Source organism: Megascapheus bottae, chromosome 17 (assembly GCF_031878675.1).
Source record: "Megascapheus bottae isolate mThoBot1 chromosome 17, mThoBot2.hap1, whole genome shotgun sequence".
In the NCBI taxonomy this organism is placed as follows: Eukaryota; Metazoa; Chordata; class Mammalia; order Rodentia; family Geomyidae; genus Megascapheus; species Megascapheus bottae.
In genome coordinates this window covers 36453823-36468519 of record NC_143525.1, presented here as the reverse complement: position 1 = coordinate 36468519, position 14697 = coordinate 36453823, and the positions used below count along the sequence as shown (strand labels likewise).

General features: G+C 49.5%; 1 protein-coding gene across 2 annotated transcripts; it reads right to left on the bottom strand.

Annotated features, from left to right (window-relative positions):
* Positions 1-8577: 8577 nt before the first annotated feature.
* On the bottom strand, positions 8578-11296 carry Rpl27 (ribosomal protein L27). Of its 2 annotated transcripts, none has more exons than XM_090350951.1 (5): positions 11194-11296; positions 10866-10948; positions 10245-10414; positions 8776-8886; positions 8578-8685 (listed from the first exon to the last, which is right to left on the bottom strand). In XM_090350951.1, exons 2-5 carry the CDS (start codon positions 10944-10946, stop codon positions 8637-8639), a joined length of 411 nt encoding a protein of 136 aa, XP_090207077.1. In that variant the 5' UTR covers positions 10947-10948; positions 11194-11296; the 3' UTR covers positions 8578-8636. The 2 variants fall into 2 exon arrangements, with proteins under 2 accessions (XP_090207077.1, XP_090207078.1); XM_090350952.1 differs by lacking the exon at positions 11194-11296 and adding an exon at positions 11128-11184.
* Between the last annotated feature and the right edge of the window lie 3401 nt (positions 11297-14697).

Here is a 14697-nt window from a genome sequence, read left to right as displayed (position 1 = left end):
CAGTCAGTCTGGTGGAAGGCAGAGGTGGGGATGGAGCCCTGGAAGGTGTTTGCATGGTGGCCCCGTGTGGGTTTACCTGGGGTGGTTGGTGAGGTTGCCGGGGCCGGCCATGCAGTGAATGAACCCCACACTGAAACGTGGCACCCTAGTGTCCAGTCCCTGGCCAGTCATTCCCCCCATCTTGGCATCAGCTTTGTCAACAATAAACTAAGGGCTGTCACCGAAGTCCAAGATTCTTCCAGCTCGGATGAACACCTCAGAAGTCGCTAAGCTCTGGGTTTATTAGAAGGTCAGATTGGGCCAGGGTCGTGCAGAAGCGGGGGCTGGGGGTGTGAAGGGAGGGGGAGAGGTGGTGGAGACCCCTCATTGCTTGACCCCAGCTCCCAGCACGCGGCTCTGCCTCTGGCCAGCAAGACCCTATGGCCACAAGACCTATGGCTTCCAGGAGACCCCAAGGGAGGCTTCAGCTGCCACTGACACTAGTTCCCAGCTGTGGGCCAGAGGTGGGAGACGGGGGACGGGGACACCCAGACCCCACCGCGGAGAATGAATGTCACAGTGACAGCTGGCCCCGTCTGCCTTTCTTGGCTGGTCAGGCCCAGTTGTTGGGGCGCCAAGAGGCCTGGGGACCGGGTTGCGGGGTCCCTTGAGTTTTCCCTAGGAGCTGGAGATCTTGTCCCCTTGGTGCCCTCCAAGCCTGCTGGGGGACTTGGATGGCCCAGCCTGGAGTGCTTGGTGCCTCACTCACAGCCTCGTAGACCAGCAGATGGAGGGCGGGGGCCAGGCCTGGGCAGGTTTGGTCCCTGAAGCAGAGGCTGGGGTATCTTTGATCACTTGAAGGCGGAAGCTGTGCACCCTATCAGACTAGCCCCTGGATCAGGACCATCCCAGAGGTTAGGGGCCATCGTCAGGGTTAGATAGGAGCCAGGCATTTGCCTTTGACCTAACTAACAGCAAAGGTCAAACCCCATGCATGGCTGCCTGAGCCTGGTTGAGCATCCGGCAGCCCAGGACAAAGCCCCACTGCCGGCTGCACAAAGGTAGGTGGTACCTTCGTCCCCCTGCTGTTTGCCATTGCCTCAGTTCCCCCAGCGGATGGAGCCCTAGAAACACCAACTCAGAGCTGGTCCACAGGCTCCTTCCGTTTCCTCCCAGGAAGTCCTTGTGGGTATCATCCTCAAATCTCTCATACGACAGCATTTCCTCTTATTGAGCTCATCGGGTGAACCTCTGGTCTTTCAATTTCCCAAGACCCTCTACATTAAAGAAAAATATGAAAGCCAGAAGAGACTGCGATGACTGTCCCAGGCCCATCACCCCGAGAATCAACTGAGGCGGCTGCCATGGCATTGGTGTCAGAAGCTGAGGCTCCTGCCTCCTTGTTTGTTCCTAGACTTGCTCCAGCCAGCCCCTCTGCCCCTTCCCTTAGGTCACCTCCAGAAGGTGAGTGCTGACCTCTGACATTTGTCCTTCTATATTTTGCTGGCCCCACTCAGCAATGCTCACCCCAAGTCCACAGGCCTGGTGAGCTTGGGGCTGGGACATGGGGCAGGTATAGCTGAGGCTGCAGGCAGGGTGCTGGGTGCTGGTGGGGAGCCTCCATTGGGGTTAGCACCCCCTTTCCCAACCCCACCCCACGAAAGACTTGCGTGACAAAGCCAGCTTGGCTGCAGCAGGCAGTTCTTGTTTGAAGAGGATGGAACTGCTCCTGTCCCCGCCCCCAGGAAGCTGAGCAGCCCATAAACTGCAGTCCCTTCATGGGCAGGAAACAGACCCTGGGGCGGGAGTGTCCAGCCTCAGGGAGCCTCAGGGAGTCCAGGCCTGTGACTCCAAGGAGTGCTAGGGTAAGAAGGGGGACAGACGTGAACCCTGCCCCCCAGCCCTCTAGGTTGCTAGAGGACAGCCCCACCTCCTTCCTTAATAATCCAGAAACTGTCACTTCTGTTGTGAGTCGTTTGATGGTTGTCTCCTTTAGACTAAGATCTGAGTGGTTGCTCATCTGCCTGGCTTCTGGCTGAGAGAGAGAGAGAGACAAACAGACAGACAGACAGACAGACATAAAGAGACAGAGACAGAGAGAAAGAATCAGAGATGATGGAGAGACAGAAAGGGAAAGAATCAAAGTCAGGGGCCGGGAGTTTGGCCTAGTGGTTAAAGTGCTTGCCTAGCATGCATGAAGACCCGGGTTCGATTCCTCGGTACCACATACATAGAAAAAAAGCCGGAAGTGGTGCTGAGGCTCAAGTGGTAGAGCTCTAGCCTTGAGAAAGTCCAAGGACAGTGCTCAGGCCCTGAGCTCAAGCCCAGGACTGGCAAAAAAAAAAAAAAAGAATCAAAGTCAGAGAGATCAGACAATAGAATGAACTTCTAGACAGAGGCACTTTGAGGGTAAAGCCTGATCTTACTGATTTCCTGAACATGAATGAATGACTAAATGAATGAATGATCCAGCAGCAAGGAAGAACTCTGCTTGTCCAATTATCTATTAGGGATGGCTAAAGAAAGGGGTGGAGGCAGGGGAATGACTGCAGCGTCAACAGGCCCATGCCAATGAGAAGGGGTTAAACCACCCCTGCCAGCCTGCTTGCTGGGGCCTCCAGCCTGTGTGCTTTGGCTCAGGTTGTTGATTCTGTTTGTTAGAGATGTCTGCTCCTTCCCCTCCATCCCAGGCCTGCATTTTCACCAGCCAGCCATCCAGCTGTGAGACTGTCTGAGGCTGTGTCTGGCATGTTGGGTTGTGAGCACATCTGGGGCTGGGTGTACAGAGGAGCAGGGGTCCTTGGGCCTGCGAAGGTGGGCATTGTGGGATGAGCCACATCCCAGCCCAGATGGTTGTGCCCTCTGGCTGCGGAGGGCCTGGGCAGGTGGGCAGGTGATTAGGTACTTCTCCTTCAGTGCATGGTGTGAGGGAGGTGCTGGCTGGGCAGGCAGGAGTGTGTGCCCGTGGTCCCCGTGCAGAGAGAATTAGGGACAAAGCGGCCACTTGCAGACTGAACAATGTGTGGGACAGCCCAGTTGTTTCTTTCCCTGGACCCCTCTTACTGGGCACGACCAGGGATAAGCTGATGGCTTCCGTGCCCACCTCCTGCTTCACCCACCCCAGACTTTAAGAACCTAGGAGAGTACCTTTGCTCACACAAAACCCCATCATTTTTTTTTTCCAGTCCATATTCCAAAAGGAACGAATCATTTGGCCAATGTCTGTGTCCCAGATTTGTCTCGGAGATCCCCAAGGTGCCACCCCGCCTTCCCAGAGCCAGTCCCTGTGTCTGGCTCACAGTGGGAGGAATACAGAGATGAGAATAGGTCTGGGCCGGGTGTCTGTGACAACGTATCATCACGTCCTTCCCTGGTGCCTCTCCCCCTCCCTCCTCCAGACCTCCCCATCCAAAGCCCTGCCATCAACAGCCACAGGGCTCCCCAGATGCCCAAGCTGTCCCTTCACCAGACTTCCCTTCCCCTCCCCACCCCTTCCCTAAGGGCCATTGAAACCCCACCACGCCCAGCTCAACCTGTCCCTGGGCTAGGTACTTCCTGAACTCCCCTAAAGATGGGAAGTGGCTTCTCTATGTGGGGTGGCTTCTCCCATGGGAATGGAGGTTGGGGGGGGAATTCCCAGAATTCACCATAAAGGCTTCAACCTGCACCAGTCCTGTCATGACTGTTGTATCCTCAGCAGCCCCTTTGTTGAGTTAAAGTTGAAGAAAGAGAGGACCGCTAGCAGCCCCTCACAGGGCTCACGGCGGGCAGGCGGGAGGGCAGACAGGTTTGCTGCCTCACAGGTGGAGATGGAGTCCTATGACAGAGCTCCAAGATGGGGTGGTGTGGGAGAGGCATGGAAGGTGACCCCCTCCAGTGAGCCACACCTTCACCCAGTCCCCTCCCCCGGAGTGGGGCCTGGCACTCGCTTCCAGTCAATGGAATATGTATGTCAAAGAAAAGACCTTGTGGATCTAATGAAGGTCTCAGTAGTGGGTTCTGAGTGAGGTGCTAGAGGAAGGGCCTGATTTAATCAGGGGAAACCTTTCCTTTTGCCAGTCCTGGGTCTTGAGCTCAGGGCCTAGGCAGTCTTTGGACACATTTTGGTCAAGGCTAGCGCTCTGCCACTTGAGCCACACTCCCCACACTAGGCCACACTAGGCCAAACTCCCAGACCCCAGGTGAAAAAAAAGTTTTTAGAGGGAATAGCAGAGTTTAAAGAATTATAAGAAGGCTGGTTGAAGGGGATACAGAGGGAAGAGGCTGGCCTGGAGCAAGGCAGGATGTCTGAGGGCTATGCTAGAAGCCTCATACCACCCTCCATAGAGAGATAGGAAGCCAAAGGAACATTTTAACCTGAAGGGGAATTCAAGGGGGATGGAGGTTACACCGAAGAAAGAGGGATTCTCTCCTGTAGGTGTGGAGGTGCAATGTCTTCAGGAACACGGGACCAGCATCAGTCTTCTCTCTTGCTAGCTCACTTGGAGGCGTCATTTGCAATCCCTTCCTCCTTCTACCTGACCTATGTCCCTATGGTCTGTGGCTAGACCCAGTTCTTCCTGAAATACAAATCACTGCTTAAACCCATCCATGCCTCCCCACCCTATTCCAACCTCTCCTCTCCCCTTCTTCCCTCCCTCCTCTTCCCTCCCCTTTGGGTCCAGGCTCCCAAGCTCCTGATCAAGCACCTGGATGCAGCTAGCCAGACGATTCCTAGCCAGCCCTCTCCTTGTCCTCAGAGCTTAGTTTCCATTTCTCTTCCCTAGCCCTGGGGCAGGTGAGTCTGGGCTGGAGTCCTCAGTCACCAAGGTATGGCTATGCCACCCTACCCAGGACTTGCCTCTTCCATCCATGGCAAGAACACAATCACTGAAGACTGGATGTGTCTCCCTTCCCTCTCCCAGAATGGCATGTCTTTTTCTGCCTGGCAGAAGACATCTTTAGAGGACTGAACTTCCTTCAGAAAGGGGATTTCTTTAGGACAGGAGGGCCTCTCCTCAGACCCAGACCCTCAGACCCGGCCTGTCTCCTCCATCAAACAGGAAGTGCTGTCAAGACAGACTGTCTCCCTACTACTCTTGGTTTTCACACATAAAATTCATTCTACTCAGCCATGAAACACTCTACTCCACACCCAGATCTCTCTAGTTGGTTGGGGTGTCAAAGGATACTCCCCCCCACACCCCGCTGACTCTTGGCTGGAATCTTCTGGTTCTTCTCTGACAGTCGAGAAGCCTTGTTTGTTGTTCTGGGCAGAACACCTTTCTTCCTGCCAAGTGACCACAAGACAGTCCCACCAGAGGACCTGGTCAACGACCAGCAGAGGCTGAATAGCCACCTCTGTGGCCAGCTTCATTCGTGGGCAGAAGCCTGGAGCCAGGAGGCCTGCAATTCCAGCTCTTAGACCTAAGCCAGGGACAACCCACAGCCAGCCAGGCAGAGCCCAGGTAAGGACCTGTAGCTCAAGGGAGAGCCCTGCTTGCCTGACTGTAGACGACCAGTCAGCCAGCTTCCCACCAGGCCATGTGGAGTGTGCTTGTGGTGTGTCTTGCAGTCCATGTGGGGTCATGACCTGGCTTTCCTATCTAGCTTTTAGCTCCCCTGTGGTCAGTTTTACTTTTGACATCTGGTCAAGTTCACAGATGGCCAGCTGGAGGCAAGGGGCCCCTACTCCTTCTCTCTCCCACTTATATGTGGGAGCTTGCTGGAGTTCTGCTAAAACTTGGAAAAAAGGCACCAGTGAGTGGCTCTTGCCTGTTAATCCTAGATACTCAGGAGGTTGAGATCTGAGGATCATGGTTCAAAGCCAGCCCAAGCAGGAAAGTCTGTGATACTCTTATGTCCAATGAACCAGAAAAGAGCTGGGGCTCAAGTGGTAGAGTGACAGCCTTGAGTAGAAAAAGCTAAGCAAGAGTAAGTCTCAGAGTTCAAGCCCTAGCTCATGCATATCCCAACTTAGGAGAAAGATTGAGGTTCCTCAATCTTTGCCCAGGCCTGGGAAAAGAAGTTTAAAAGACTCATCTTAACAGGAAAAGTTGGCAGGAAGCATAAACAGGACTGGAGTCTGGGTGTAGGCCCAGGCAAAAAGCAAGGCCCTATCATCAGAAATAACCAGTCAAGAAGGGCTAGAAGTGTGGCTCAGGCAGTTTGATGTCTCTCTGCCAGTCCTGGGGATTGAACTTGGGGCTTGAGCACTATTCTTGGGCATTCCTCAAGGCCTCTACCACTTGAACCACAGCACCACTTCCGACTTTTCCATGTATGTGGTACTGAGGAATTGAACCTGGGTTTTCATGCATGCTAAGCATGCACTCTACCACTAGGTCAAACTCCCGGCCCATGGCTGTCTCTTAAGTGTGAATCTCCGAGTTCAAATCCCAGTACAGCCACCAAAGCAAGACAAAACCAGCTTAGGGAAAAATAGGACAAGAATTTGCCAAGTTGTGAATTACACAAGGGGCTGATATGCATACATCACCCCAACCACATCTCCCTGCATCCATTTTTCTTTTTTTGCTATTTAATGTTTACCACCGTGGCAACATTTTCATCTCCAAACCACCAAAACAAAACAGCGTGGAAAAAGTGCTAGTCTTGAGCAAAAGCAGCTCAGTGACAGCACACAGGTCCCAAGTTCAAAACCCCAGGACTGGTACAAAAATAAACCATCCAGCTCGATGCCTCAAGCAATGCCACTACAAGTAAACGCTGGGCCCTGCTCACTATTTTCCAGTCAGTTCTAGTATAAGCCACGAGCAAGAATTCACTGTTAAATGATTTCCCTTAAGCCTACATGGATGCTTATTACAAGTACACATTGCTCATAGCTCAAAACCTGGTGTGTTGTGTACTTGTGCCCAACATCATTCTGCTCATGACCTACCATGTAAGAGCCTTGGGTTGATTACCCAGTACTGAGCAGAAATGGGTTCACTTTACATATGAGAAAAACATTTGTGGGGGCCAGGAGTTTGGCCTACTGGTAGACTGCTTGCCCAGCATGCACAAAGACCCTGCTTCAATTCCGCGATACCACATACATAGAAAAGGCTGCAAGTGGTACTGTGGCTCAAGTGGTAGCGCTCTAACCTTGAGAAAAGCCAACAACAATCCTCAGTCTCTCCATGCCCCAGGACCTGCAAAAAATTGTGGGACCAGGAGTTAGGCCTAGTGGTACTTGCCTAGCACACATGAAGATCTAGATTTGATTCTTTGCTATGGCTCAAGTGGTAGAGCTCCAGCTTTCAGAAAGCCCCAGGACAGCCCAACCCCCCCCCCCAGCAAGCTTGCTAAATGTTATAAATAGAAAGTATGTCTCCAGACTAACTTAAGTACTTGAACTTGGAAGTGAGCTCAATTCTAGTCAGTGACTATAGGAAAGTGGGAACCCTATCTCAAGATTCGAACAAATAACAGCAGTGGCACTCTCTACATACGAAGTTGAAATGAACTATACAACATGTAGGTAGGGGCCGGAGAGAAAAAGTGGGAGAGAGCAAAGGAAGGCTTGACTGCCCAAAAGGACTGAGGGGGGAAAATGCACGCTTGCTTGAAATCCTACCTACACAGGAGGCCGACATCTGAGGACCTTGGTTCAAAGCCAGGCAGGAGTCAAAGTATGCAAGACTATAAAATCTCCAGCCTGAGCCTGACACACACACAAAAAAAAGTGCATTTTTTTCCTCCCTCCTGACCTGGGCTCTTTTGCTCAAGGACAGTGCTGCACCATTTTGAACCACAGTGGAGATGAATGTTAGTTTCTTGCCTGAGCTGGCTTTGAACCACAATCCTTAGATCTCATCTTGAGAAACTAAGATTATAGGTATCAGTATCATGGAAACCTGGCTTAAAAAAAAAAAAAAAGCACTTAACCTGATTTATGTAACTGTAACCTTTCTGTACATCACCTTTATAATAAAAATGCCACATCACGGGATGAATCATTGTTCCTGTACCATTGCAGTGATACCACCCATTGGCCATGTCTCATCCAGACTGTCTCTCACCCTTCATCTGCCTCCACCCCATCAATTTTTTAATGCCAGGGACTGGTGGTTCAAGTCTATAATCTTGGCTACTCAGGATGCTGAAATCTGAAGAATCACAGTTCAAAGCCAGTCCAGACAAGAAAGATTATGAGATCCTTATCTCCTATTAACCAGTGAAAAGCTGAAAGTGGAGCTGTGGCTTAAATGGTAGAGTGCCAGCCTGAGTGAAAGTGCTCTGATGCTGGCCCTGACACAGAATTTTTCTAGGATGGTTCCTATTCTAGCAAGTGTCTGGAAACTAGCTAGAAATGCAACTATCAGATTCAGTCTGGGGGCTGGATTCTGGTAATCTATACCATCTGATCCTCACAAGAGATTCCTGGTATATAACCCGAAAGGCCAGATACTTAACAACGCTGCACAGGGTGCTCCTATTGCACCTAGAAAGGTCTGGAGGAACCCTCTGGACAACAGCTCAGTTTCTCATTAAAGTTGGATCAGGAAAAGGACAGAACTATCCCAGGGGTCACAAAAGCAGGCTTCTCATAGCCTCCCACCTCCCACCTAGTGTCTTATCTTATCCTTTCCCATTGGAATATACATGGATAGGCAGACAAGAGATTTTTTCCCCCCTATTTTTAATGATGGAAACAAACAAACAGAAACCATCTAAAACCGAAGCTTCTGGAAGAACCACTTGTTCTTGCCGGTCTTGTATCTAGAAAGCAAAAAAAGACACCAGTAAAAAGTGAACAGGAAGACAAATCAAAATTCTTTCATGTGGAAATAGTTTACAAAGCCTAGTTACCTCTCCTCAAACTTGACCTTGGCCTCCCGTCGGGCCTTTCGTTTAAGAGCTGGGTCTCTGAAGACATCCTTATTGACAACAGTTTTGTCCAAGGGGATATCCACAGAGTACCTGGAGACAACAGAACAAGTAGGACTAGTCAGGGCTTTCACACAAGTCTTCCACTGACCCCTTGGGTAGACAGCCCAATCCTACAGGAGTACACACCAAAAGCAGAGTTGAGGGGCTGGGAGTTTGGCCTAGTGGTAGAGTGCTTGCTAGCATGCACAAAGACCCAGGTTGGATCCCTCAAGTACCACATACACAGAAAAAGCTGGAAGTGGTGCTGTGGCTCAAGTGGTAGAGCACTAGCTGTGAGAAAGCCCAAGGAGAGTCCTCAGGCCCTGAGCTCAAAGCTTGGGACTGGCAAGGAAAAAAAAAAGAGAAAAAAAAACAGAGCTGATATTCTTTGCAAATCCCATTTTAAAATAAAAAATACTGATCCTAGATTTAACTCAATTTTTAGATTTAAGCCACTGAAAAATTTCACATTTCATTCTTTTCCTACAATGCCTAGCTTGAGACAGGAGGATCTGAGTTCTAGGCCACCTGGATCTGTCCATCAGTATAGACATGCAGCAATTGTTGTTCAGGAGTTCCAATTCCTGTATTTAGGAATTTCTGTATCTAGACCAGGAATTTAGCCTAGTGGCAGAGTGCTTGCCTAGCATGCATGAAGCCCTGATTCCTCAGTACCACGTAAACAGAAAAAGCTGGAAATGGTGCTGTGGCTCAAGTGATGAGTGCAAGCCTTGAGCAAAACAAGACCAGGGACAATGCCCAGGCCCCGAGTTCAAGCCCCAGGACTGGCAGAGTAGTGACGTTTCAACAAAAGGGCCAACACTTCTTAGGCAAGCATTCTACCATTTGAACCACGTCTCAAGCTTTTTTGCTTTAGCTGTTTTTCCAGGGTCTTTTATAGTTTTTGTTCAGTGCTTGCCTTAGCTCTACATCAGCTTGCCTCAAATCAGGACCCTCCCCTTCTTTGCCTCCAGAGTAGGTGGTATTATAGGTGTGAACTACAGCATCTGGACCATTCATGTTATTGGAGAGCTATAAATCAGACCAGTCTCCGTGCCCTTTTACCACAAGAGAAATGTAATGACTTTTACAAAAAGGTTAATTTCTCTTTCTAGTATTAGAACAATGACAAAGTCGTTCTCCTAATCAGGAAGAAACAAAAAGAATCAGCCAGGAGCTAGTGGCTCATGTCTATAATCCTAGCTACTCAGAAGGTGGAGATATGAGGACCACAGTGTAGTCAGTGCAGGCACGAAACTGTTAAGGCTCTGATCTCCAATCAACCACCAGAAAAGCAGAAGTAGCACTGTGGCTCCAAGTGGTAGAGTGCTAGCTTTAAGAGCTCAGTGCCCAGGCTCTGCCTTCAAGCCCCACTACCAAGAAAAACCGTTTGTTCTTGAAATGCTCACCTTGTGGGCATAAGGTGATTGTAGTTATAAACCTTCACAAAGGACTTGATCTTTGACCTCTTGGCGATCTTCTTCTTGCCCATGTTAGCTGTCACTTTTCGGGGATAGCGATCAATTCCAGCCACCAACGCATGGCTGTAGGGGCGATCTGAAGTGCCATCATCAATATTCTAAATGAACAAGAATTGGTTGTTTTTAACTGGGCCCATCTGAACTTTGTGCTGGACACAAACCATGTATATAAATGACCCTTCCACTCCCGGGTCTCCAAGACTCTATTGTAAAAGAGAAACAGCAGCACAAGGATCCAGCAAGGATGTGCTAGATTCTACCAAAAGGAATCTAGGTGTTCTAGAGTCTACGGATTTACAGTAAGCACAATACTATGTATCTGCTGAGCTCTTGCTCAGCACGACTTTATATGCACTGATCATTCTGAATAAAAGCAATTTCTGCTGGTCTAACAGACTCCCGTCCATAGCACCTATCTTACTTCAGGTAAGCTAGTAAGTTCCTCTAAACCAAGAGGTAGGAAGTCACCCTCCCATAGTTACTGCAAGCACCACGAACAGACCCACGCCTGTCTGCCCGCTGCAGTGGAGGCCTGCAAGCCTGGTATACCTTCACGATGACGGCTTTGCGTCCGGAGTAGCGTCCAGCCAGGACCAGCACCACTTTCCCGGGTTTCATGAACTTGCCCATTTCTGCAGAAAACAAGGAGAAAGAGCGGCTCAAGAATTCCTACGGCCTAGACTGCTGCCCGCAAGCGCAGGTCGACAGCCGGAACTTCAGCCTGCAGTCCTTGTGGCCCAAGCCGCTCGCAAGCTACGCTCACAGGACGGGACCCGCCGGGAAGCCACCAGTCAACAGGGACTAAACAAACCCGGCACGTCGAACCCTGATGGCGGATGGCGATGGATTAGAGGTCCCTCGGCTCGATTCTACTCACCGACAGCACTCAGCAGGCCTACAGCAGAAAAGGAAGACAAGCTACTTCCGCTAACCTTTCACCTCGCGGAGGCGTGACCTCACTTCCTGTCCCGCCCCTCGGGCTTCGCCGCACGGCGTACGTTGTGGCCCCAGGCTGGGCTGCGGGCGGAAGAAGCTCGCGAGAGGACGGTGGTTGGCAGTTCAACTATTTGAATCGAACTTTATTAGCATCTTTGGTACTGGACGAACGCAGAGGAATGCTTTACCTTGAGCGTGAATGGAACCGATGGCGCATGCGTTCTGGCGCTTCCAGCTCATCGGGCCCTTGTACTGTAGTTCCTTCTTCTGGAGCTAGGAGCGGGGGACGGGATATAAAATGTTACTTTTTTTTTTTTTCTTTTTTTGCCTTGGAAGACGCAGGGAACCAAGTAATACCTTTATTGATGCCTACTGTGTGTGTGTGAGAGAGAGAGAGGAGAGCGAGCACTGTTACACAGGTTTAGGGGTCGGATGCTTGCCTAACATGCATGAAGACCTGATACCACATACATAGAAAAAGAGCCAGACATAGTGCTGTGGCTCAAGTGGTAGAGCTCTAGCCTTGAGAAAACCCAAGGACAGTGCTCAGGCCCTGAGGGACCCCCCCAAAAAAAAGGGGATTGGGACAAAAATCAAGAAAGGGTACTTACCAACAACATTCAGTTTGATTCCAGTCATTACTGGAGTAAGTATGTAGGTAGAGGAGAGTGATAGCAGCTGCTTTACTATTTACATATGTAGTACTGATTTGACCCCCACACCACCACCTGAAGAAACTTTATAGAGTTTAATACTCCCAAAGTGAATGATGAAATTGGGTCTCAAACTCAAGCAGTCCAACTTCTGAGCCTCTACTGCTTACTGTCCCTTCCTTTTGAGTATTTACTCTGTCAGGCAAGATGCTGGGCATGACAGCCTGTTGAATTGGAACAGCTCTGCACTTTGGGTACTTCTCTTTCATTTGGACAGGAGTAAATTTCAATTCAGAATCACTTACCTGAGTGAGGGTGATCCTAATCAATCAGTGATACCTGAGATGTCCTCCAAGTTCAAGAGAAACAGAAACGATCTCATAATTTTTACTTATCTGGTGGTACTGGGGTTTGCTTATCTGGACACTGGAGAATCTGTGAGATTCATTTTGACAGGGTTTCATCAATTTACTGATCAGGGCCTGGTGCTTGCTCAGCCTGCTTGCTGGGCAGTTCCTTTATCACTTGAAACATGCCTCTAGCTTGGCTTTTTACTGGTTATTTTGTATATGGGAATCTTGATTATTTTTTTCAGACTGGCTTGCTTGAACCTTGATCTTCTAGATCTTAGCAACGTCCTTAATAGCTAGGATTCCAGGTGTCTGCTATTGGGACCACTCTCCCTTTAGATTTTTTTTTTCAGTTCTGGGGCTTGAACTCAGCACCTGAGCACTGTCCTTGAGCTTTCTCAAGGCTATTGCTCTACCCCTTGAGCCACAGGACCACTTCTAGCTTTTTCTGTGTATGTAGTACTGAGGAATCGAACCTGAGTCTTCATGCATGTTAGGCTAGCACTCTACCACTAGGCCATGCTCCCAGCCCTCCCTTTGGATTTTTAAACTCTAGCTCAAAATAGCTGTGGAGCTGGAAATCCTCTTGATTTTCAGAGTGATAGTTTTGGAATTTGGCATCAGTGGCTCATGCTTGTAATCCTAGCTGCCCAGGAGGTTAAGATCTGTGGACTGAGGTTTGAAGCCAGCCCTGGGAGAAGAAAGTCTGTGAGGCTCTGATCTCCAATAAACAAACCAGGGGGGAAAAAAAAGCTGGGAGTGGTGCTGTGTCTGGAGTGGTAGAGTGCATTAGCCTTGAGCAAGGGCTCAGGGACAGCACCCCTGCCCCAGAGTTCAAGCCCCAGAACCAGAAGAATTTTTTTAAAAATGGGGGGGAGGTAGCTAGAGGTGACATTTGCTCAGGGTGATGCCTAGGTCAGAGTTCAGTGACTTCAATGCAGCTTCCTTGGCTCCCAACATGCACTCAGCTCATGACAACCTCACTATTGAGCTCTTAAGCGTGGTCACCACCTACCCCTGTGGAGTCCTTATATGGGGCCGACACTCAGGCCTGGTGGCTGTACATCAACTTCTCATACATCTATATCAAGATGTCCATGATATGATATGTAGCCCTAAGAACATAGAAGCCAAGTGGTAGTGCATATGTGGGAAGTTGAGGCAAGAAGGTCCTAAGTTTAGGCTAGCCTGGGCCCTAGATTCTCAGGAGAAAGATCTGAACATCCATAAGGATTAACTTCAGCTTAAGATGAATCAAAGAATAGATTTTCTTCCCCACTTCCCTCCCCCCCCCCCCTGGGTTGTGGGGCATGAACTCTGGGCCTGGGCACTGTTCCTGAGCTCTTCAGCTCAAGGTTACCGCCCTACCCCTGATAGGGCACCAGTTTCGGCACCACTTCCAGTTTTCTGGTGGTTAATTGAAGTTTCAGACTTTAGTGCCCAGGCTGGCTTTGAACCACGATCCTCAGCCTCCTGAGTAGCTAGGACTATAGGTGTGAGCCACCAAGCTCGGCTGTAAAGAATGGTTCTTAAAACACAGATATTTAACTTACCTATCCTTGCTAGTAAATCCAGGCCTAGAGGTCAAATGAAATTTAGCAAGCTCCACCTCTGGGAGAGTGAGTGATTGTCCTATAGCCTGGTCTCAGAAGCATTCAATACTCCAAGCTGCTTATACTTCAATGAAAGCATGAACAGTGGTAAGTCATGATCATTCTCACTGTAGTCTATTGAAAGTGCATTCCTTTTCTATGAAATTCTTAGTTTCACATAAAAATTAAATGCCTAAGTAGGCATTATTTCAGAAAAAAAAAATTTGTTGCTACAGTAGCCAGTTCTTGGGCTTGACCTCAGGCCTGGGTGCTGTCTCTTTCTCTTATTTTGCAACAGCTACAGCTCCATTTGAGCTACAGCTCCACTTCCAGCTTTAAAGATAAGCCTCAGTCTTTCCAGCCTGGGTTATAGTTCAATTAGATCTCAGGTCAGCCTTCCAAGGTGTGGGAGGAGATTACAGATCTGGGAGGAAGGGATGAAAATGTCCAGAGAACTAGTTTGATCAGGCAGAAACAACAATAAACACACCGAAAACCCCCATCACCACTAAATCCAAGTTGATCCAAGGCAGCAAGGAAGCAGTTCTGTGTGTGTGCTGAGCTTTATGCTCAAGGCTAGGACTCCAAGACTAGAGCCACAGTTCTACTTTCTGATTTTGGTGGCGAACTGAAGATAAGTGTCTTTTTCTTTTGTTAGTCATGGGGCTTGAACTCAGGGCCTAGATACTGTCTCTGAGCTCTTTAGCTCAAAGCTAGTGCTCTACCACTTTGAGCCACAGTGCCACTTCCAGTTTCCCGGTGGTTATTGAGTTGAATCTTATGAACTTTCTTGCCCAGGCTAGCTTTGCCCACAATCTTAGATCTCAGAGTAGGATTACAGGTGTGAACC